Source organism: Aptenodytes patagonicus, chromosome 7 (assembly GCF_965638725.1).
Source record: "Aptenodytes patagonicus chromosome 7, bAptPat1.pri.cur, whole genome shotgun sequence".
NCBI classification, from domain to species: domain Eukaryota; kingdom Metazoa; phylum Chordata; class Aves; order Sphenisciformes; family Spheniscidae; genus Aptenodytes; species Aptenodytes patagonicus.
Window position 1 is genome coordinate 35,594,395 of NC_134955.1, and position 22,790 is coordinate 35,617,184.

The window sequence follows — 22,790 nt, forward strand, 5'->3', positions numbered from 1 at the left end:
ACACCCAAGTGCTGAATGCTTTCTGTTGTTTAGAGTTTGCCTCTTCCTCCTTCTAGCTAAATATTTTTCAAGAAAAAAAAATTAAAATTACTGGATTTTGTCTTGAGGTTGTAAAGAATGCCTCCTGCCTTTCTCCACTGTTTACGAACCCATTGGTGAAAAACCCAGGACTGGGATATAAGGATAAGAAAAAAGTAAAAGTACGAAACCAAACCACAAAGATATGGAGACTACAGTTGAGAGAAATTGTGTAACAATCTCTTTATCAAACAAAAACATGAGCCATAAGTGAAGACAGAACAGAAAATAAAATAATCTCTTGATAGGGCATTACCAAAAATTTTGAGCCCAAGGACATGGTTTGTGGGGTAGCCAACTTCCCTGGATTTCTTCTTATACGAATAATTCTCAGTGATTAATGTCATTTATTGGTAGCATAGCATTTTCTAGCAGGGTAGCAAGTATTCTAGTGACAGCTGTCATAATGATCACAATTAAATAGCACAGAGACCACTTTTGTGCCACAAAACGAACTTTTGATATCACAGTCAAGCCAGCCTGAAGAGAAGTCTTATTTTAAACTGGCAGCTTGAATATTGCCTGACTCCTAGCCTCTGTTTTCCCATATTCACTTCTTGCACACTATATACCTTCAGTTAAGAAAGAATTCCAGGTAGTTGAGGAATGCTCTACTGCAATACAAAGATGAAGAGCCTGAGTTAAAGAAATGTGCTTATTTACTCTTGTTGCTGTAGTCAAACTGCAACAAGATTGTACAAACTCAATCCAGCAAATCCCATACGTGGGATACAGTTTATGACAGATTCAAAATAAAGGAAATAGGAATTATCCACAGGGGAATTAAAATGAAGTGGAATTGTGTTTGGCAGATAGCTCCTTTAATAATCTTCTTGGGTCTTTTATTCTGCTTTAAATAATTTTGAACATTATAAGCTAAATGACCAGTACAACCAACCAGTAATAAAAAAGGACTAAACCAGCAGCCATTCTCCTGAAGGCTACAAGTTTTACCTGCCAATAATCACATCTAGTGGCTCAAGACAGAAATGGAGCTGCCAAAAATTTCTCAAGAGAGCATGTAAAAGTAAGTAGAAGTACCTAAGAACTGCACGGCTTGCAAAAAATATTGTGTGCGCTCACAACATAAAAGCACACAAAATGTGCATGCATTCTGGATAATTTGAGAGTTAAATTAATGATATTCCTCCAAATGCAGAACAGTTGAGGGAGATGCTGTGGATCTCATGCTATCCTCAGCTTTGTGATGCAGTGGACAGAAATTCTAAGAAAAAACAAAGAAGTCTGAGAAAGAAGAATACAAATAGAAGTAAGGGAGCGGAAGGAAAAACAGGACACGGGAGAAAGAAAAAAATGGATGTAGGAAGAAAGAAATACAGGTCTGATGCAGAAGTAGGAATAGAGAACATGATCTCTTTGGGAAAAAAACATGATCTCCCTGGGAAAAAATTATGCTGGTAAAAGCAGAATAGATGGGCAAGGAGACAGAGCGTGCTTTAAAAAGCCTCAATAAAGACTGGCACGGCATGGGTAGTTGACAAGTAAGGAACCAGGTGGAGGGAAGAGATAATTCTGGGACAAGGACAGTTTTGGAAGGTCACAGAGAAGAAAAGGAAACACTTTCAGGAAACACATAAAAAGGTCTATGACACTCTAAGATACTCTGCTGGACCTTAGGACTGAATGCAAACTGTGAGAGTCTCACTGCCCCTCATTTGCCCATAAGTATCTGTGAATCCAGTCTACAAAAAAACTCACCACTTCCTAATGCTGGCCCATAGTCAGCAAGACAGGCTATAACAATTTTTAAAAGTTCATGTGATAAAATTCAACACGATTGACCTAACATTTCCAAACCTGCAGGTGATTTATAGAAGTGTCAGCTTAATGTTGCATAATGAACTTCTGCTTTTGTTTTTTTGAAAAATCAAATAAATTACATGCAAAATTATCCATCAGAACTTCATTTCAAAATGAAGTCAATGAGAGGTAAGCCTAGGACAAGTGACATTTAATGTTAAATACTTTGAAAAATTAGGATCTACATATCTCAAACTGTGTACCTAAAATTAGTGTATTCTCTTAATATGTACCTTAGTTCTCATTGTAAGGGGGGATTACAACACTACCTCAATTTGCAGAATTTTCTGTGAAAATATATTAACAATTTGTGTCTTAGAATAACAAATCATGTAAGAAAAATCCCAGAGGAAGTGAGTCTGCATTCAGAGAAGATTCTGAATAAAGAGCACCGAAACCAATATACGATTACACATCGGACAACCAAAACAAAGAAAAGTAGATTTCCTTCCTCCATCTTAAGCATTTGCAGAGGAATTCTACAAAAAAAGTAATCATAACACATGTGCATTTATGCAGAACTGAGATTGCACAAGAAACCATAATGCTGTAATTCTGTAATTTTTGTATACTTAACTTTATGATCTGAACAGTGTTATAAAAATAATGATTATGATTGCTGATTACTTTTAGGCCTGAAGTAAAGGTTTTCACTGGGAAATTCTTTAAGGCCTAATACGATTGCATGCAGCATCTCTGTAAAGTTATCTCCCATCATTGTCATCAATTACTACCGAGAGGGGCTGTAGTTTAAGGGACATTTTCTTGCTATATGTACAGAAGAGTCAGGTTGCAATCCACCATTTTGGTTCCACTACCATTACAACATCCCTTCAGCCATCCTGATCACACCACATCCTAAATCAAACTTGGTAGCGTCATCTAAATGGCTATCCTTTTCTTGATCAGAAACAGGACAGCTAAATTAACCTCTCCTCTCCTTGTGGTAGTATTCTGTTATCCTTTCCCTTCAGATAAACACAAACTATTATATAAAAAATTGTATCAGATAAAAAGAAGAAAATACTTGCTAATTTGGACAGAATCTGAAGGTGTTAACCTGGTAACGTTGCCCTTTCAGATATGTGATACGCGATATGAAAGTTTTAAAATACCTTGCCAAATCACTAAACCTCTCATCTAAATGTCCTTTAAAAAGGCAAGTATCTAAATACAAAGTTGCAGATTTGAAAGTTCCTTCTTTATTTCTTATATAATTATTTTCTTGTTATACCCTCATTATACGAGAAATCAAAAACCTGTAACAGCCATCGTTTCTTAGTTACCTTGAAATAATGTGCAAGCACAAACTAACTTATGAAAGGTATTGATATTACTAAGTCTATCATAGGTAAATTAGGTAAATTGAAGGAATAAAATAAAAATCAACTCCAGAAAGAAATACAGGATAACAAGAGATGTCACTGATAAAAAAGAAACACCAACAGGCAGAGAAACAGTTACTAATTATTTAGTAAGAAATACCAAACCCTAGGAGTTGAAGTACTATACCTGAAAGCATGGGATAAAATAGCATTTAACTTATTCAGAGAGCTTTTGCTGATACCGGAATAAAAGCAGTATCAAAACAATACATTTGTATTTATCAAGGGTTTTTTTTGCTAAACAAAGCATTTTAGTACTTGATGAACAACATATAGAAGAATTCTTCACTCACCACCGAAATGCCACAGCTCTAGGATGAAAAGACAGCTGTTTAACAGCATGCATCAATATTACAAATAACCTGGCACAGAAAATACAGGAGGATACAGTGTCTAATGGAGACAACAAAGGGAATTAAATGAGAGAATGCAATTACCATTCTTAGAATTTGGCCACTTCTCTGAAGTTAAGACTTGTAGTCTTGATAACAATGGCAATCTTCAGTTATTTCTGTATAGTCATTTCATGACAATGTGTATTTCTAAGGAAATAGTTCACCTCATCTTTTGAAGGAAATAGTCTTACCTAGAGAGCATGCCCAGAGGGGTAACATTAAGTGATCCCATCAGCATTGCCAGGGCCATCCCTGGGGCTTCTCGCTCTATTACTTCTTTAGTGGCCTGCAATCAAAGATTAAATAGCAAAGTGAGTGAAGAAGTACAAGGACAAGAAAAATATGAAACCAGCTAAAATTTGGGTAAGAATATCTCCTTTTTTTGTTTCTGCCAAGAGACGTCCTTGCTAAATTCTCAACACTGAAATATGTTAAAGAATTTTCTCTTGGTTGTGTAAAATAGGGAAAGACAAGGGGTTGGGAAGAAGCATTGTTAGCTGTACTGTAAAGACTCCTATAGAAAATGTTAAAAGTCAGGACCCTATATATATAGGAGATGTTAACCAACACCACATAAATAACAACAACTCCTTCTAACAGAAAGGAAAAAATATTTGGGAATAAGCAAAGACAAGACCAAATGTAACTGCCTTTTCTTCCTCATCAATCTCATGTACGTTTTCCTGTTGAGATTTTCCCAGGCATGAGAAGGGTGAATCGGTCTGCGCAAAAGACAGAAAAAAAATTTGCAAAGGGAAGCCCATGTAGCAGGCAGGCAGGCAAATAGTAAAATGGTAATGATAATGGCCAGAGGCTGAGGCCTTCCCTTTTGATCATGTCAGCAAAACAGCGGTTCCAAACAGGCTGGTGGCTTTTATTCACAAGCAGTCCATATGCAGTGGGCATCGAGAAGCCTGGAAGCAGAGTCTGAAAATTCTTGTCTTTTCAGTCCTTTTTCTACACAGGAAATCAGATGGAAAATTATTTTTCTGGGATGTGCACAACCTTCTGTCCTTACTTCCTAACACAAATTTTCTCAAATGCACAGTTTGTCCAGTCTCCCAACCTCTCACTTCAGTTAGGATATAACACCTCAAAGGCAGGTTACAGTCCTACCCTCTCTTCATTTCCCTCACAGTAGTTGCTGTTCAGTGGATCATCTTGTTTCATGTTCTGAAACAAGATTCTAAGTTATTTGGCACAACTAAAATGTTAGCAATGCTCATAAAACTGTGAAATCCATTGTAAAACATCCAGCCAAACTACAACGCTTTGATGGTACAGCGATCAAAATAGAAATTGAAAAGCACATCTTAGCTCTGAATACGCTAAATTTTCTTGGCAGTTTGATATAGCAAAAGAATAAAATGGAAGAAAACCAGACAAATTATTTTGTGGGAAGGATTAAATTATAAATCACATCCTTGTACTTTTGTAAGCTCCGAGGTTACAAATAGAAAAACAAAGTCATAGAGAAGGAAAACGACAGAATTAACCCAACGGCATGCCTATGAGAAGGATCCAGGAGTCCTATACTAGCTATACAGCTAAAACATTTACAGAAAGCAATAAATAAAACCGAAAAACAATATCCCTGAAAAGCACAGATATTCAAGTGGTCATATTCTCAAACATGGCCACTAACATTTAACATGTTTTAAAAGAATATGTCAGTATCAGAAGACATCAGACACAAACTATCAAGTAAACCTTCAGATCTTCTATTAATAAGCAAACTTGGTATGTGCTCAGTTGTGGGAAGCAGGAACTTTGGTTTATACAAAACCAAGCAATTTTAATTCAGTAGCTGACACCACAGCCTCTTTTATTTCAAGCATAGCACGTTGGTTTTAGTATCTGCCATCCTCTACTCAGAAACAGAAAACGCATATAAATACAACCCAGGGTCTGTATTTCTACACAGGGAAAATGAGAAGAAGCAGGCTAGGAGTGATGTAGACAAAATTAAAACCTCTCCACTGAGGGAGATTGCCTAAAGATACCTGCTGAGGTATTAAATTATCAATTATCACATTAAAAATTCTTAAGACTATCCATAGACCTGACGATTTTTATAGTACAGAAGAAAAAGGCATTGCAATGGTGAAGGGACACTTTGCTGACAATGAAAAAGTTGGTGAAACATGGAATTCTCTGTGTGTGCATACATAGTAAGTCTGTATCTATGCCTTTTATTTCAGCTAATACTATGCTTCAAAGCTATGCAAAAATGGTTTTAAATTTAAAGTGCATTTTGAGATTTCTTTTTTGCCCTTGAGCACAGTGACACTTTGAAGATATCATCAGTTAAAATTCTAAACAGGCTTCAAAGGTAGTACAAGATGCAAAAGAGTTCCATAAACAACAATCCTGCAGCTCAGGGAGTCCTTCAATGAAATTCAAGTCCATTCTCCAACTTCACAAGAAGAATGACCTTCACAAAATGTCACTGCTAGCAGGCAATGTGATTATTAAAAATGTATAGACTAAGCAACAAAATCTGAAAGGGCAGAAAGGCCAAACAGCAGTACAGTCCTCAACAGAAGTTTCTTAAAATAACCTGTTTCAAAATATATACGCTTGTATTTATTACTGCAGGCAGACTTCTAGAAACAGGGGAATGCTTCCTGGTTTCATACTTGCAGCCTGACTGGATGGATGTAACCAAAAAAAGGCTGCTGCTAAGTAAACAACTTTTACAGTGACATCTGCTCTTGAAATCAGCCACTGGGAAGTCCACTCTTGGGATGTCCTCAAATAACACAACTTAAAACGTGCAGTGTGCAGGAACTGAAATCACCATCACATTGGGAAGCACACTCTTAATTAGCTATGCATATATGAATGAAATTAGCGGTGCTACAGTGATTTGCAGATACTTTGTGTCTATCTGTAACAACTCTTTGTTTCACCTAACAATGTACCAAAGTGCTGGTGGCCAGGTTTTCTAATACTTCTTTCAGGTTTGAAGGAAGGGTGGAAGAGAGATGGCAAAACTAGATTTTCATCTGTGTCCAGCTCAGGAGTTAACTGTCTGGTACCAACATCTACCTGCATGCAAACTATTAAAGAATTAGTGACTCAGCCCCTTCACGTTTTACCAGTATTCTACCAAGGCTGAATTAAGATTGTTAAACTTTGTTTCATGGGCAATTTTTTTCTTGGCAGTCTCACCATCAGCCAGCTTTTGCCTGCTGCAGGGGCCCATAGCGTTGGCACACAGTGAATCACAAATCAAGGTTGTTGCCCCTGGCTCTCTTACAACAGTGATGACAACACTACTATGTGGGCAGAAGCAGGAAAAATGATGAGGAGATTTCATTCAAAGCTGTCACACTGATACCTTCATCAGGACTGAAGCTATACACTTTCTCAAACCTGAGACTGAAGACTATATAAAAAGTAGGTGGACAATACTGCATAAAATACTAAAATGACAGCAAGGAAGTGTCCCCAGTTTCTTCCACATAAGGTGGTAGGGCAAAGAAGATGCATACAAGACGGAGATGGAAGGGAGGGGTTCCACAGCAGTGGAAGCATTTGAAGGTAAAGGCAAGAGTTCAGGAGAGACAGAAATGCAGAAAGGCCAGTTTGGAGGTTACAAAGAAAGGGGAGGTCCGTAGTTTAGATGGTAGAAGGGAATGTGGGAAGAAGGAAGCCTAAGTAGAAAGGAAGAATTGCAGAGAGGAAGTCCAAGCAGCAGGATTGTCAGAAGGGCAGGGATGAAAGTAGAGCAAGGGCAAGTGAATGAAGCGAGTGGGATGGAAATAAGACTGCACAAGGTGACTTGGATGGATAGTACATGAGGGAGAAACTCAGGAGAAGCAAAAAGGAAGACAGGACATGATAGAAGTGTCAGGCTGTGGGGGAACTAGGGAGAGAGACAATGGGACTGAAATAAAACAGTAGTTTCTACTCCAGAGAGGAGATGTAGAGACTAACAAATAAATAATTATTTAATGGAACACTTCAGAACTTCCTAACAATGTCAATGAGAGCAGTTCTTCTTATATTTCATTGCTATATGAATAAATGCAATTTATTTTAAAACACATTTTTTATTGTTTTCGAAGTGCTTTTTATTGGAGTTAGGGCATTATGTTCCCAAACCAACTGATATATTTTTAGAGATCTTTGACGTAGTTGTGGTTGCTTAACAGATGGCTTGCTGCCAATTGGTTTCACAGAGTTCTCTGCTGCTTCACTGCCTTTCTTTGCCTCCATATAAATTAAGTTAGTTCAGCTCCTAACCTGTGGAAGCCCTCCCAGGCAGCTTCTGGAGGATATACCCACTGCAGACTGATTTAATTAAAAGACCTAGGACTACTCTTCTTGAAATGTTCAGAAATTCCTTATTTTTGTCTTTCAGGTATTAAACATAGCAAAGTTTGACCTCTTAATAGTAAATAATGATCTGAGATTTCATATACTCTTCAGCAGTTTTGGGACAGTAATATGGTTTTATCTCTTCAACTAAAATGCAAATATGAGACTGAGAAGTCATAATAAATTCAATTAAATTAAGATGACCAAGACTGCCTCTGTTGAAAATATTATTTCTGTTGAAAAAGTTCAAATCTATGACTCTGCACAGCATATCATAAAGCTATTTATGCAAATTAATGGACAAATTTGCAGATAATTTATATTTAACAGACTATAGAATTAGCATAGATAACATTTTATTACCTATTTGAGCTTGCTGTTGAAAGCAGAAGTCTTGGAAGGGCCTAACCAAAGAAATACCTATACACCCTCTGCAACAGAGCTCACAGACCACAGTCAAACTTCAGAGGACTGCACAAAGAACTATGGAGACAGATCAGTCAAATACGCAACAAAAATGTCAGTCACGTCTGTCAACCAGTTGTGTAAGAAGTGTATACTTCAGCAACAAAAATTGCACCTCTCAGCTTGGATACAAGGTACCTTCTTCAAGGTTATTCAGTATACCTCTGCTGGAGATAACATGTGCCTGTAATTTCTGTTCACAAGTCAACTGTTCCAGCTTATTCCCTACTTCCCTACTCTTATTTTGCAGGGGAGAAAATAGAGCTTACATGGAGCTAGACTGATTAGAGCTTCTCGCCTAAAAATCACTTACCTATTTCTTCTCTTAGTACAATAAGAAACACAGGTTGCAGCAGTTGGTTTCTTTCAATAGACTGAAACGTTTTTGGATAAGGATCAGTTTTGAGACACTCATTCTCACCATCATGCTGTCTTTCCTTGAATTTTTCTTATTCCCTGCCCCCAACAACCTGTGTGATGATATTCTGTCTTTTTTATGGATGGAAGGCTTGACAGAAACTGTGCTCTCTGATGTTCTCTCAATGATGTTCTCTGATAAAACCGATCATATATGCTATTGCTGCAAAGCAAACAACATCAAGCAGATTTGTGAAAGTCTCTCAACTTGCCATCAAAGTTAATAACTTCCTACCAATACAGTGGCCCTAACACATCATTGGGGTGCTGCAGCCAGAGGTACACCATGCAATGGTGTCCTTTCACATGTATGCAATTACGATTATCATTGACTTCTCAACGTCAAAGTAGTTGTCACAGAGCCATGTAAGTCAAGAATGGCCTGCATCCAGAGGGCTTCTGGACAGGGTGGATCCCAGAAGTAGGTGTTTGCTGTCATTCTAGAGTTTTTTACAGATTCACACCCACACCAATGAACCTGGCCACATGCACCTTAAAAGTAATAGCCTGACAGTCATCGTTTCCTTAACAATAAGTTACCCATGAGTGCTAATGATGTGGGCCTGTAAAAACCCATCAACTGTTTTATAGTCCCAGAGTAGTGGAGAATAACTGACATAAGGCTACAGTAAGCACTAATCACTATGTTTGGGCTCACAGGACGGACTGGTGGTGGCTAGGTAGACATCAGGCCAGTGCTGCCCCTGATGCGTGTGTTTGCTCCTCCTCATGAAGTGGAGGCTTCTGTCAATTTTACTGTACAGTAAGAAACTCAGCCTGAGTCTGGTGAGTCTCCACTTTGATGTTCCTGTTGGGTCTTCTTGATGTTAAATGCTGCTATGTGTGTCAGACGCACACAGACACATACTGAGAGCTCTCCCAGGCTCTAATTATAGAATTATTTTACATAAAGTAAAATGAAACGTGTCTAAACATATTAGGGTGGCTTACTCTATCGCCTTTCCCTCTTATCAATGGTGAGCTTGGTACATCTTCCTCCAATAACTGACCTGATTACATATTCTTTTTCTTCTTCTTCTCCCAACTCAAATCTACAAACAGCCAAAGGTGGATGAAACCCTGATTAATGTAGCCAACTAAAAATGAACTCTGCAAACTGGTGTATCTGCACGCACCAATAATGCATTTCCACTGACAATAATTCTGCAGCACAAGAATGCCGATTTGAAGTTTGCTTGCACTCTCAGCATATTTGCAGTGACTCTGCTGCCACCAAGACCCCAAACATCAAAGAATGACCCTACAGAATTTATCTGAGTGAGGAACGAAAGTGTCACAGCGTTAGATTAAATTAAATACAGACTCTGTTTTCTCTGTTTTGTCCCATATCCATGATTCCCTCTGCCTGCAACTTGCCCCCTCCAAATTCCCTCACTCTCCTCACTGGGATCCATCGTACCATTTATTGTAACCTAATGCCTATGGCCTGAGACTCAGAGGCCAGGAGCTAATTCAGTGTCCTTCTTGTTTATAAACTGATATCAGCAAACAATTATATCATTACAATTCCACTGTGTATATGACCATAAAAAGCAACTGGCTGGTAGAGGTACCTCTGACAATACTCAATGACTTATGCATGACCAAGCCATGAATATACTTAATTTTTAATAGTTTGATTCCAGTGATAGTTATTGGGGAAGATGCTTCACATTTTTATACACAATAGAAGCTGAAAATTTAAATGACTATACTAGAGAAAGCAACATTGTGGAATCTGTAACTTGTTCCTGCACCTCAGGAGGTTTGTATCTAAGTTTTGAGCTAAACCTGGTTGCGTTTGATCTACATAAACTTCATAGATCAGTGATTTGCCTGCCCCATTTGTGTAACAGAAATGTTAATGAAATTGATGCAGCTGGGCAACCAAACCATATGCATCTTCTAAATATAACTTCTAATATATATTAAATAATAATAATAATAATAATAATAATAATAATAATAATAATAATAATTTTAATCCTGATTGTTAAACAAAGTTTTAAGATAGTAAATGTGTATAAAATATTTATGCCATACAAACTGATCTTATTTTTATGATACTGCCCACCCCCATACATTGTCATAAAAACAATAGAACAACGATTTTTAGAAACAGTTAACCAAACAAAGAAAACGCTTACTAAATGCTTTTCTGCACTATGAGGAATGCATTTAGGCTCTATGAAGATGTACGCAGCCCACCAGATGCAGTATGTTACAGCTGTATAATGGTGTGTGTTAAGCCAGTGTCAAAAGGCAGAGTATTTGCAAAGGGGGAGAGGTTAGGAGGATTAGCTTGTTAAATCAACAGCCGGAAACAAGCCACTGCACTTGCTTCCAAAGAAGGGTCAGGTGCCTACTTCCTTTTTCAGTCCTCTTTTTCACGTGCAAACTGCTGTGCTTCCCACTTCAACTTCACTTCATGTAAGAATGAATCCCTTGCTGTTCAATAAAAGTAGTACAGCTGAAGACTTGCTGGTAAAGGTAGTGACACCATTCTGCTATTACAAAACCACTGTTAAAATTTTATCTATTAATCATTATTATTCTTTTAAGTTTTCCCTCAGTTACTTCAAACTGCTTTCCATTTAATATAAAATGTAAAAATCTATGCAATCCATCACAACTTTTGCAAAATTCTTTAAAAATTGAAGTGGAACAAAACCTGAGAAGTGAAAAATTTTGTTCTCTGCAAATCACACAGCAGAAATGAGAGAAATGAGCATCAATAAGAATATCTACAATATCTCAATAAAAGCATCAATAAGAATTCTACAATTAATGCAACTGACAACGTAATGAGCTTTAACTAACAGTGTAATAACTAGGGAGCACTGTCTCATTAAAAAAATACCCTGTATAGTGCTTCTGGTTACGTGTACTATCTTCTAGACTATATATCTATACCAAAGGGGAGTCAGGGTACAGTTAGCTTCATTTCATACAAAACTAGTGCCAAAATTGGATTCTTTATGTGTGTGTGTGGGGGAAGTATGTTAAGCAATGAAATCTAGAACTACATAAGAGAAACAAACCTGTCTCTTTTGCTTAATTGTGATATTAGTATCACAGGAAGAGAATAGACCCTATTCTTTAGAGATCCTCATCAGTACACACAAAGAATGAGGCCACCAGGTAGAAATGTACGCTGCTTTCTCTTAAGAACTTGCCCATTCCCTTGGGCAGTGAAAGAACCACAAGTTTTTACTTGCAATTTCACTTCTCTAAATAAATAATTTTGCAATGCTTTTGCTACTGAGATTGAGATGTGGAACTCTTTTTCTTTTGAGAATGTTGTCTGTTGTTTCCTATCATTTGCTACCTTCTGCCAAGAACAAATATTGCATATGAAATATTTGTACTTCTGAAACTCTAGTCAGATTCTGCCACAGGTAAAGTAGCACCTCCAAACAATTTCAGATCTCAAATCATCAATGTTGAAGATTAAAAAAAAAAATCCTTCCTAAAATACACTACAAAGGATGGACTACTGAGTGATAATTTTTCAAGAATATACCACGGCAATACAAGAATTACAAAAAGTACTTTACGTTCTCTTAAGATTCCCTTACACAGTATCTTTACTCCCCAAGTAAATGATAAAGCATGTCTAATAACAACAGTTCTAAAGTACTTCTGCCATAACCTAAATACTCATAGAAAGGATTCTTCAGTGAGATCCAGTGATGCAATTTGTGTGTTCAGAGTCTGAACAGTTGTCAATTTAGGTACACATGAATGATGCACTCATTGGAACTGAACAACTGAACAGATTTTGAAACCAAAGTGACCTACGGTGCATTCTGTCAAACAATTTCCTATATAGGATTATTTAACTCCTGGCACAAATCACATTTTTTTTTCTCCAAGATTCTCATGGAAACAATTGGATGAAGAGGTTTCTCAAAGAGAAGATGGAAAGTACTTTGTTGAAACTGCTGCAGCACAGAGCACTGAAACAGAAGACAGCAGAATTCCTAATCTACACTGAATGAGGAATACTAAATATATCAAGTTTACCTTTTCCTCTGGAATTTGATTTTACTATTTAATTAATCATTTACAATACTTAATAATAATAGTTAACAATATAACAAAATCCAGTGTAAAATATTTTCCCTTTATTTCACTGTTCCCAAGATCTTTTCTATACACATTTCTGTATCCAAAACACCAGTTTCTTCCAGTTTTAGAAGACATTACAGTATCTTTCATGCCCTAGCTAAAAGCAATCATTTATTGACACTCCTTAGCTGTGACAGAGTAATGCTTTCACATTAATGCAACTTTGCATTGTATAGACAAATTCTGTCAGTTTACTTCCTAACTGCCCAACTCTTAACTTTGAAACCCTGAAGTTCTTATAATGTAGGCACCTTTTCATTAATATAGATATAGCAACATAGGTATATAAGCACCTCCCCTCACATACACTTCTGCTGTGCTTGAAGCAGCAGACCATGTTGTGCAGAAAAATCTTTTTGCTTTTTAATAAAATTCACTCTGTGCCCAAACTTTTTCAGCAGATTGATTTTTATACTAGCAGTCTGTAAGCAGACCACTGAGAAAAGTGGTAGCTTTTAACAACTGGTAAGGCAGAAGAGATTCTTAGATAGGCACAGCCAACTAGTTCTTCCTCTGTGTACTTAAAACGTACACAGGACCGGACTCTTGCAATAAATGCTAAGCAGCTCACTACCACAGCAATGGTAGTGATTCAGAGAACAGCAGCTATCATAACTCTAAGCAGATTAACTTAAGTAAAAAATCAGACAGCAGTATTTCTCTATAAGGTATATGGATAATGAAAGACTAATTCAGAGTAACATAGAAATCACATGCACCTAAGGTGAGCTGCCTAATACTATGTGTCTGATTAAAAGAGTTAAATAAAAAAATCCTCATTTTAAAAAAGTTAACAAGGAAAAGAAACAAAGACACACAATATTTCTGGGGAAAATATTAAGCTGTCTTAACAATGTGACAAGCTACTAATTGAGAAAAACCCACAAGTTCCAGCTAGGTTAGTAAATCCATCTTTGCTATGCTTAAGAAAGTCAAAAGAAAACTCTACTGTTACAGACTCCCTCTTGTCTGCAAAAAGCAATGATGAGTTAATAGCAGCTTCTCATTAAGATGCTGCAGGAAACAAAATCCCTAGGAGGCAGAGACATCTAAAAAGAACTTTGTGCCTTTCTCTGTTCTTCTTATCCCAGGAACCACCAATGCTGAACAGTAGAAATCAGTAAAACTTGCATGAATTGTAGAAGAGTTTGAAAGGACTGTTGTTTTAGGCCTTGCTGTTCATGGATTAATTCTGTATACTATTGGATACATAAGCACTATTTGGTTTGAAAGAAAGAACTGGTCAGCTCGTAGAAAGAAGCAGCAATAACGCAATCATTTTTCACTCTTGAAAAGGGAGCTATAGCCCAAAAACTCAGACAAAAAAAATGGTGCAACGTGTATGTTTCATTCAGCTTTGAAATCCGCAAAATCCGCCACTTGAGTGATGTACATGATTGCAACACTACATAAAATAAAGCTTATTTCATGAAGTCTATCTACAGTCTATCTGCAAAAAGATTAAAAGAAAAAGCCTAATTAAGGTGTACAAATATTTCCTGAAAGCAAACAGCGAGGGTGGAAAAGATTATTTAGTGTTGCTATGATGTACTAAGAGAGCAGTAAAGGACTAATCAAACGGAAGTTTAGGTGCAGTCTCCGATAAAATTTCCGAACCATGACATCTATCTGACTTCATCAAACTCCCAAGTGAAGTGAAAGAAGCTCCAGCAAATTAAAAATCTAAAATCTGGCTGGGCAGAACAACAGAAAAAAGTACTGGGGTGAACAATTCTGCAGCAGTCATTGAAGGATGGGTGACTGGGTCCTCTTCCATGTATAAACTCAGTGAATATGTTTAATTTACTAAGGAAGTTCACTAACTTTAAGCCATGAATATTATCTTAATGAGGAAGCAGTTAAAAGTGCATCATAACCATGTAAACGCCTTTTCCTAGCCTGTACTCTAAAGGACATTTTAAGAAAAGGGAACCCAGAGGATTGAGTGTTTAAATCTTCCCAAATATATTCAACAGAATAAAAGAAAAAATCATGGGTTACAAATTGCGATGCTCAGAAGTAATCACATAAAACCAGTATTGTCTTGCTTCTTACATCCACTTTGTGTATCTATCTCCCCATTTTTCCAACAAAAGCTATTTACCCACTAAATAAAGAGGTAACAGTAGAGAGACACTGGAACTTACTCAGTATCGATATACCTTCAGCAAATTTTTACAGGAGTTGTGATAGCAAAAGCCTTCATCACTGATGACAATGCATGAACCAAAAGGCATATATGTTCGTTAGCATAACACTTATCATCTGAGGCATTCTTATGTAAAATTAAACATAATTTTTTCACGCTGGATCCAGAAGCAACATACAGACATGATAAAATCTGAATTCCAAGTTGATATGAGTCAGTGTCAGACACATTATTCTTAAAAGAATGGAAAACTTAACTGAAACTGAAAGCAGTGATTAAGTGGATCAGGGCAGTGGAACACCTGGAAATCCCAAGGGTAACAAAATAATTATATACCTATCTTTCTCTTTGAGAGCAGAAGACCTGTATTAGTTAGGAATTTGTTTTCTTTTCAGAAACAACTGAAGAAATTAGCTGCTTGGATGCTACAATGCTGACTTGGATTGAAAGGATACCTTTAGAAAACAGAAAAAAATAAAGAAAGCAAACTGTAAAAATTTTAATGGAATTTAAATACTGCATTGAAGTGAGAAGAGGATATATGAAAAACACTCTTCCTGACAAATAATTTGTAGGATTTAGACACAGCAGTTCAGGAAATGACTATCAGAAATGTAACAAGTTTTTTTATCAGAGATAATAAGGATGGAAAAGAGTCTAACAAGAGGAAATAAAACTGAGATACAATTAGGCTGATAACAGGAAATGTAGTTATCCTGGAAAGGGAAACTCTATAAGCTGGAAAGACTGGTAACTCTTCATGACTATTCTAGAAGCTAATTTTTTGTTGAAAAGTGCACAGGATAGACTAAAGAATACCTTAATAAAAACCAACCAAAAAAAACCCCAAACAAAAAAACGTTTAAAAAAACCCCGACAAAATAATGTCGTATTTCATTGTTCCAGGGATTTGATAGATATGCTGTTATTCCCAGGGCTTTGTGTGCAAATTTTTCATTGTTTCTTTAACCACATTTTGACTCATTTATAAGACAAAAACTACAATGTATAAAATAGATTTTTTTTTTTTAACTGATTAAAATATTTGTACCATAAGTTGATCACTGCAGATGGAAGACCGATTTACTTGGATATTTTACAGTGAAGCTGCCTGAGACAGCACTGCATCGATTCTCCAGTAGGCATAATTTTCAACTTAGAAAATTCCATACATTCAAGAAAAAGCATTGTGTTTATTTTCCTTCAGTTTCTGATGCTTTTCCGCATTTTGTTTGAAGTTTATATAACCTGCATGTTATTTGAAAACTAGCCATTTTTCTGAGGTAATATTAATTGTTAAAGAACGATATTAAAAATAACTAAAGTGATACACGGAAAAATGACTTATGGTTCTTGGGATAAGAAATGAGTTCTAGCAGCATCCTGCAGCCCTGCAGTGCTAGAGTGAATATTCCTCCTCCCTTCCAGCATCTGATGTCACTTTTCAAACAACAGTCTAGGGAAGCAGCAAAGTAACACTGGGAGTTGAAGCTTGGAGAAAGAGAATTGCCACTGAGATCTGTTCTTGTCACCAGACCCCTCAACAGCGTGAAGCTGGTGGGAAGTGAGAGACTGCCAGCCTACTGCCTTTAAGAGTTCACAAAGTTGTGGAAAAAAAATGCCTGGAGAAGCAAGGGAGGGTTGGAAAGGCTGGGAAGAGAGAGGACAAGAGAGCCTAGGATACTGTAAGGGAGTAAAGGCAGACGTTCGTGTCCTCCAGTTCCTTGGAGCAGGATACAAGTATACCAGATTTCTAGAGACTAATGTGAAAACTAGGAGAAGGTTCCCGCTGGCTCTTACTCGGAACACTGTCTGCTGTACTGAGAGCCATCCTCCACAGGGGCAAGCTGGTGTCGGGAGCAGGGGAGCAAGGTGCTCTCCCACAGCGTCTCCCTCTGATTCCACAGCTGGTCTCACACAGGTGAAAGAGGCTACTGACTCAAGGGATGCTGCCCTGCCTCTACAGTTAGACATAATTTTGCATATTTAGGGTATCTCTGAAGATAGCAAAAGTAGTAATATTAAATCTGGAGAGATTACAAGCTAAAGTTAAAAGAATATTGCAATTATTTTAAGCATAGGAAGACTTTATTATGAAATTATGACAGGGTTCGTTATGACAGAATGTTCTCTCCGGTTCCTAGTTGGTACTGGATTCAAAAGCGTAATTAAAACCACAAACACTCATAATAAGCTAGAAACTGTGGCAGAGTTAGGAAAAGAGAGGTCAAGTGAGTTGAATTAAAGAAAAGAGGCAGGAAATCCTGCTTCTTACTCTAAGCTACGACAATGATTTATTCCCTTACCATAGACCTTACAGATGTAGTCAAGTCCTTGTTCTTAATCTGTGAGAGAGTGACAAAAGGTTTCTGTAAACTGGCAATTGACCATTCTCCCAGTACAGAAAGAGTAGGAAGCAGCAACTACGACACACTGCGGTTTAGTAATACTGTACTGATCCAGTGGCTTTTTTAGATTAGTTGCAACCTTATGTTTTAAATTAAGAGATCTGTAAAATTTCTTATTTAGCTCCTTTGATCCACTGTGCTTACTGAACATAGATCTACATTCAAACCTTAACCTTTCTGAGCCTCAGCAACAGATTGTTTATTTCCCCTGTTATTACCTACCTTCCATGGATTCTGAGAATTACCGTAGATTATATTAGTGATGTGTTTTAGCACTTAATTACTACCGAATTTAATACTGAATACAGTATTACTGAACAGTAATACACCTATCAAATGAAGTGATGGAAGCAAAGACTAAACACAATTCAGCTTGCTTTTTTTTTTATTTTTTTGTAAGGAGGGAAAGGGTTTTGAGCGGTTCTATGAAAAGGCTGGATGCTGGTACTGAGATCAGTTTTTGGCTGGTATGTTGAACTGAATCAGATCATGAAGGAGCCAGACAATTTTTTTTCCCCATTCCTTACAATTCTTCTTAAATTTTTTCAGACTGGTGCATATTTAGAAATAAAATCTAGGCAGGTGGGCAGGACAATATGATAGAAATGCCAGGCATAAAAGCAAGTGGACAGGACAGCAAAAGAGCAAGTATCAGTGAGTAAGCAGACTCAAAGAGCAGCAAGGGGACACTATAATCAAGAAGCAGGTGAAAAGGCAGGAGGAAAACGCCAGACATTCAGCAAGTCGATAAAGCAGTACCAAACAGTCAAGCAGCAGAAGAGCAATTCCGCAAAGTCAGCAGATGTGCTCAGCAGCAAGGTGATGCCAGGCACTCGGAGCGGGAGACAGGGCAGCGGAAGGCCAATGCCCATGTGCAATCAGATCGAAAGGACAATAAGGAGGCGATACATGCCGTTCAACAGATGGACAGGGCAGTAGGTAGTCAGTGTCAAGCAATTAGCTGGTCAAGAGGTAATGCCAGACAGTCAGGCAAAGGGCCAAGATTTCAGGAGGACGCAGCCAGCAGGTAGAGAGAATAAGAGAGTAGTGAATGCCAGGCAGTCCCCAGACAGGCAAGGCAGCAAAAGACCAAAGCCCATGAATAATCAGATGCGACTGTCAGCAAGGACAAAACATAAGCCTGCCAACCGATTGACAGGGCAGCAGGGCGGCAGTGCTTTTTCAGTAACTTAGGATACCATGAGTGAAACAGTCCCAAGAATCTAGATGCTCACCCTCTGCTAATATCATTAGATCACAGTGAACCATGAAAATCCACAGGAGAATAGCACACAAATGGAAACAGCAGATGAGTCTGACCCTAGCACTTGGGGAGGCCATGGGACCTTCCTATAAAACAAAAATATGAGAATCCACAAGAAAATCAAACAAATGGGAAAAATGTGTCTAAAAACTGTTTCTGATGATGATTAAAAAAGCAAAAAAATACTAGCAAAGAATTAGTTTGGAAATGATTGGGTGGGATTGAAGATGTTGCTTACCCCTCTCTGGAGCCCACATAATGGGAATGTTGGGAATTTCTGCAGCAGAAAAACAGAAGAGAAAAGGGATTTCTGACTCCCAGTTCAAGGAAAGCATGTCAATTTAGGACTGGGTAACCTCTTTGGGCAAAAAATAAGAATTCAACTGAATCTTTGCCCATCCCCAGATACATGCCTTTATTGAGGTTTGTGAAAAACTTAAGAAGCCCACATCACTTTTGTCTCATGACATCCCACCCTTATTCCCCAAAACCACACTTACCTCTAGCACAAGATGTGTAAGAGGGGAAAGGGGATGGTCTTGTGAGCTCATTCCCATATCCACTGCAAAATAACTTGTGAAGATGAACAGGAGTACCCATTAGCCACTGCCGGCCATTTGTGAGATAAACTGAAGAACTCATTAACTGTTACTCATCACTAGTGTAGGCTGGTGTTTGAATCTGCCTTAGATACACTCACACTCTAATGAAAAGAATGTCTCACGAGTCCTGTGGGGTAACCCTCTTCTATGGCAAGAGTTGCAAAAGTACGAAACTTATCAACACCTTTTTTTTACCTTGAATCTCCTCTTTAACTTAAGCACTCATTTATCATGGTTGGTTTTTTAAACAAATTAAACCATGTTTCAGAAATCTTAGCTGCTGCTCTATTTCAGAAACACTAATGAACTGCGGAATGTAAGAACTGAGAAAATCCCAGCAGTAATAAAATTCAGTAATTTAACTCATCTGTCACTTCAGTCATGAGTCTTTTTATTCAGTATCTTCCTAGTAACTAAAGGTCAATCAACCAGGAATCAAACTTCACTATTTCTGTCCTCTTATAAGTCCACACTGTATGTGTACTTATCTGCCTGCACACTAACTTCTTGTTGGTAACACTGAAAACCTTCATCTGACTTTGGTAAGGCAAAAATATGCAACAAGAAGCCAACTCTTCCCTCTCGTGCAAACTATAGAGAACCTTAGACACAATACAGGAATCATCAGTTCTGCTGTGCACTGATGAATTAGGGTTCGGAAAGGTCACAGAGACAGAATCCATATGAATTTGCCAGGTACTCATACGCAACAAAGCTTTTAAGGAATACAGTAGTAATAGGCTAAGCTGATGGAACATTATTTATACTGATTCTCTGGGTATCAGCCACTCATTTTCCTAGCTGAGCAAGGCACAGGAATAATAGAGGCTGATATAACTTCAAATTTAGAAATTGGGGTCATAGAACAGGAATTTCTTCCATATCCAAACTTTCCTGTATCAAACACTACTATCTGGGCTTAGAACAGAATGACAGGAAATTTAGGCAGAGGAGACCAAGTGATTTCCATCATATGATTAGTAATGGCATAAACCAGCCAGAGATAGCATATACTGACTGAACCAGAGTAGATATTAATACTATAGAGTACGATGTACTTAGAGCATGCATTAACAGTTTTATCAAATCCTGTGATTTTGTGGCCAGCAGCATCTACAGCTGGCTGTACCACATCAAAACCAAAATTGCTAGCACCTTCTCTCCAAAGGGAGGTCTTTCAATGCTCAGTGAAAATGAACTATGACAAACTGATCTCAGCGAACCGTAAGAAAATGTTTATTTCTGGTAGAAAAGATGGACTTTTTAAATCTAGTGAAAGTTTAAATGTCAATAATAAATAATCAACAGTAATTATGCACTTCACTATTAATTTGGGTATTCTCATTACAAAATAATTGGGAAAAAGAATATATGCATGAAGTGACGAGAAGCTAAAATATCTGTGAACGGTCTAAATTAAGGTTAAAAAGTAATTATTTTCTTTTCCATTATTGATAAGACTTTCATGCCTGAGTGTGACAATAGTAATTTTGGTTTTCTATTCTGGTACTTATACTGAGTTAACATTTTGCTAAAGCTTCACTGCTCCACGTGGTAGCAATTAGCAGAAGCAGGCAAAGGACCAGTTATAATCCTAAGAATAACTGCTGAAGCCAGCTGCTTTCCAAGACTCTTCAAGCTCCTTTCCACTTAGTGGCTGGAAGAGCTCCTACACAGCAGGCAAGGAGCAAATGAGAAATTCTCTACTCTTTAATAAGTATTAGTTTTAACGATCAACTATTTGAATAGTGAGTCATTTTGCTATTCTGGTGTGCTGATGTCAAAAGGACCAACTCAGTCAATTTTTGATACATCTTAAATCCAAACTAGTATTTGCCCTCTAGTTACCATTTCTTCAAGCTGCCTTCACAGAGAAGTCTTCCTAACGTGTCTATACATTTTTTTGTTAATTTTCTCTGTATTAAGCTTTCATTAAACCATTTGTAATAGACCATGACCAGAAAAAAATGACACATTAAGGGCAAGAATTGCATCATTACAGGCCTGACAATGTTTTCAAGATTATTTTGCCTTAACCTGATGTTTAGTTTTGTTCAGTTCCCTATTATCTGCTGTGAAGAGATGTTTTAATGGAAACTATTTTTAGAAATGCCTAAAAGGAAAAAATTCCCAAAGTTCCAAATTTAAAATTTCATCATGCAGAAGTCCGATGGCAGGCATATTTTTCTCCCCCAGTTACAGAAAGGACTGCAAGATCTACCCACTGTTGCAGCTACACTGCTAATAGGAGCCAAGCCAGTTGATTTAAACTAACAGAGAGATGTCCATATGAGCTGTGGTCCCTACCATGAAAACATGGCTAAAAGGCGTCAGTAATGAAAAGAGGAGGGGAACCCTTCTCTTTACCCCCATAAAAAGTAAATTATAATCATATTGTTGTTCTGAGTGTATTTTTGAAAGTATTTGGGATCACTGGGATATGAACCATTTGTGCACTCACAGGATACGCTGAGTCTTCTTCCAACTTCCATTCTGAAATTACCTTGGAATAAAAAACTGAATTGCAAACTTTAAGATTAAAAAAGCGAGATTTCCTGCTCGTTACTGTGGCTTTGCTTCTCATTCTATGAAACATTCAAATCTCTTACTGCTGTTTTACTACTGTTTCCTTCTTTTCAACAGAGCTTGCAAATATTTCATCCATGTTTGAAAGACAGAAAACAGAACTTCTATTTGCTATTTGAGAGTATTAAGGAAAGCTAAAAGAAAGCAAATAAAAGTTGATCTTCAAAAGGGCAAAAATACCCAACTGTTTAACAGGAGTTCTATTAGTATTATCTTTAGGATATGATGGTCAGATGACTTTACACAGAAGGTTAACATGTTAGTTAAATAATGTAAAAGATTATTTTATTTTTTATAAATTATTATTATTTATTATTATAAATTAATTTTATAAATTAGTATTTATTTTTAATCCCCAGCCAATATTCTCAGAGTTTTGCATTTTCAAAAAAGAGACAGAGAAGCAATTCACGTAATCCTTTTGGACGCAGGAAACAAAATTGCTTATTTATTAATTTCAGGATCCATTTGATTCAAACTATCTTCTCATTTAACATATACAGAACGTAAGGCTAGAATCTAGTTTGGCCTTCCGCACAGGACGACTCATTAAATATCATCCATGACTGCTGTAAGGAGTGCAAGATAACTTGAGTTTTGTAAGACATCTCTCCCACAATCAATCACTTTTGATTTGACAGGATTAAAACGGAGAATACAGCTCTTCTTTAGGGAATCTGTTTGTGTGATTAATCTCTCATTGTTAAACAAACAAACCAACCCAAACACATAAAAACCTTCCATTATGATGATTTTCTTGTTT

At 37.3% G+C, this 22,790-nt stretch overlaps 1 protein-coding gene across 22 annotated transcripts in view; it reads right to left on the reverse strand.

Annotated features, from left to right (window-relative positions):
• Positions 1-22,790, reverse strand: part of GPHN (gephyrin) — a 301,882-nt gene that overhangs the window by 113,612 nt on the left and 165,480 nt on the right. For 13 of the 22 annotated variants that reach the window (XM_076344876.1, XM_076344874.1, XM_076344878.1 and 10 more), the window contains exons 5-6: positions 19,078-19,116; positions 3,871-3,965 (exon numbers count right to left, since the gene is read on the reverse strand). In XM_076344876.1, the coding sequence (XP_076200991.1) occupies positions 3,871-3,965; positions 19,078-19,116 (134 nt within the window). The remainder of the gene's footprint in view (positions 1-3,870; positions 3,966-19,077; positions 19,117-22,790) is intronic. The other 9 variants (XM_076344877.1, XM_076344875.1, XM_076344873.1 and 6 more) reach the window with 1 other exon arrangement.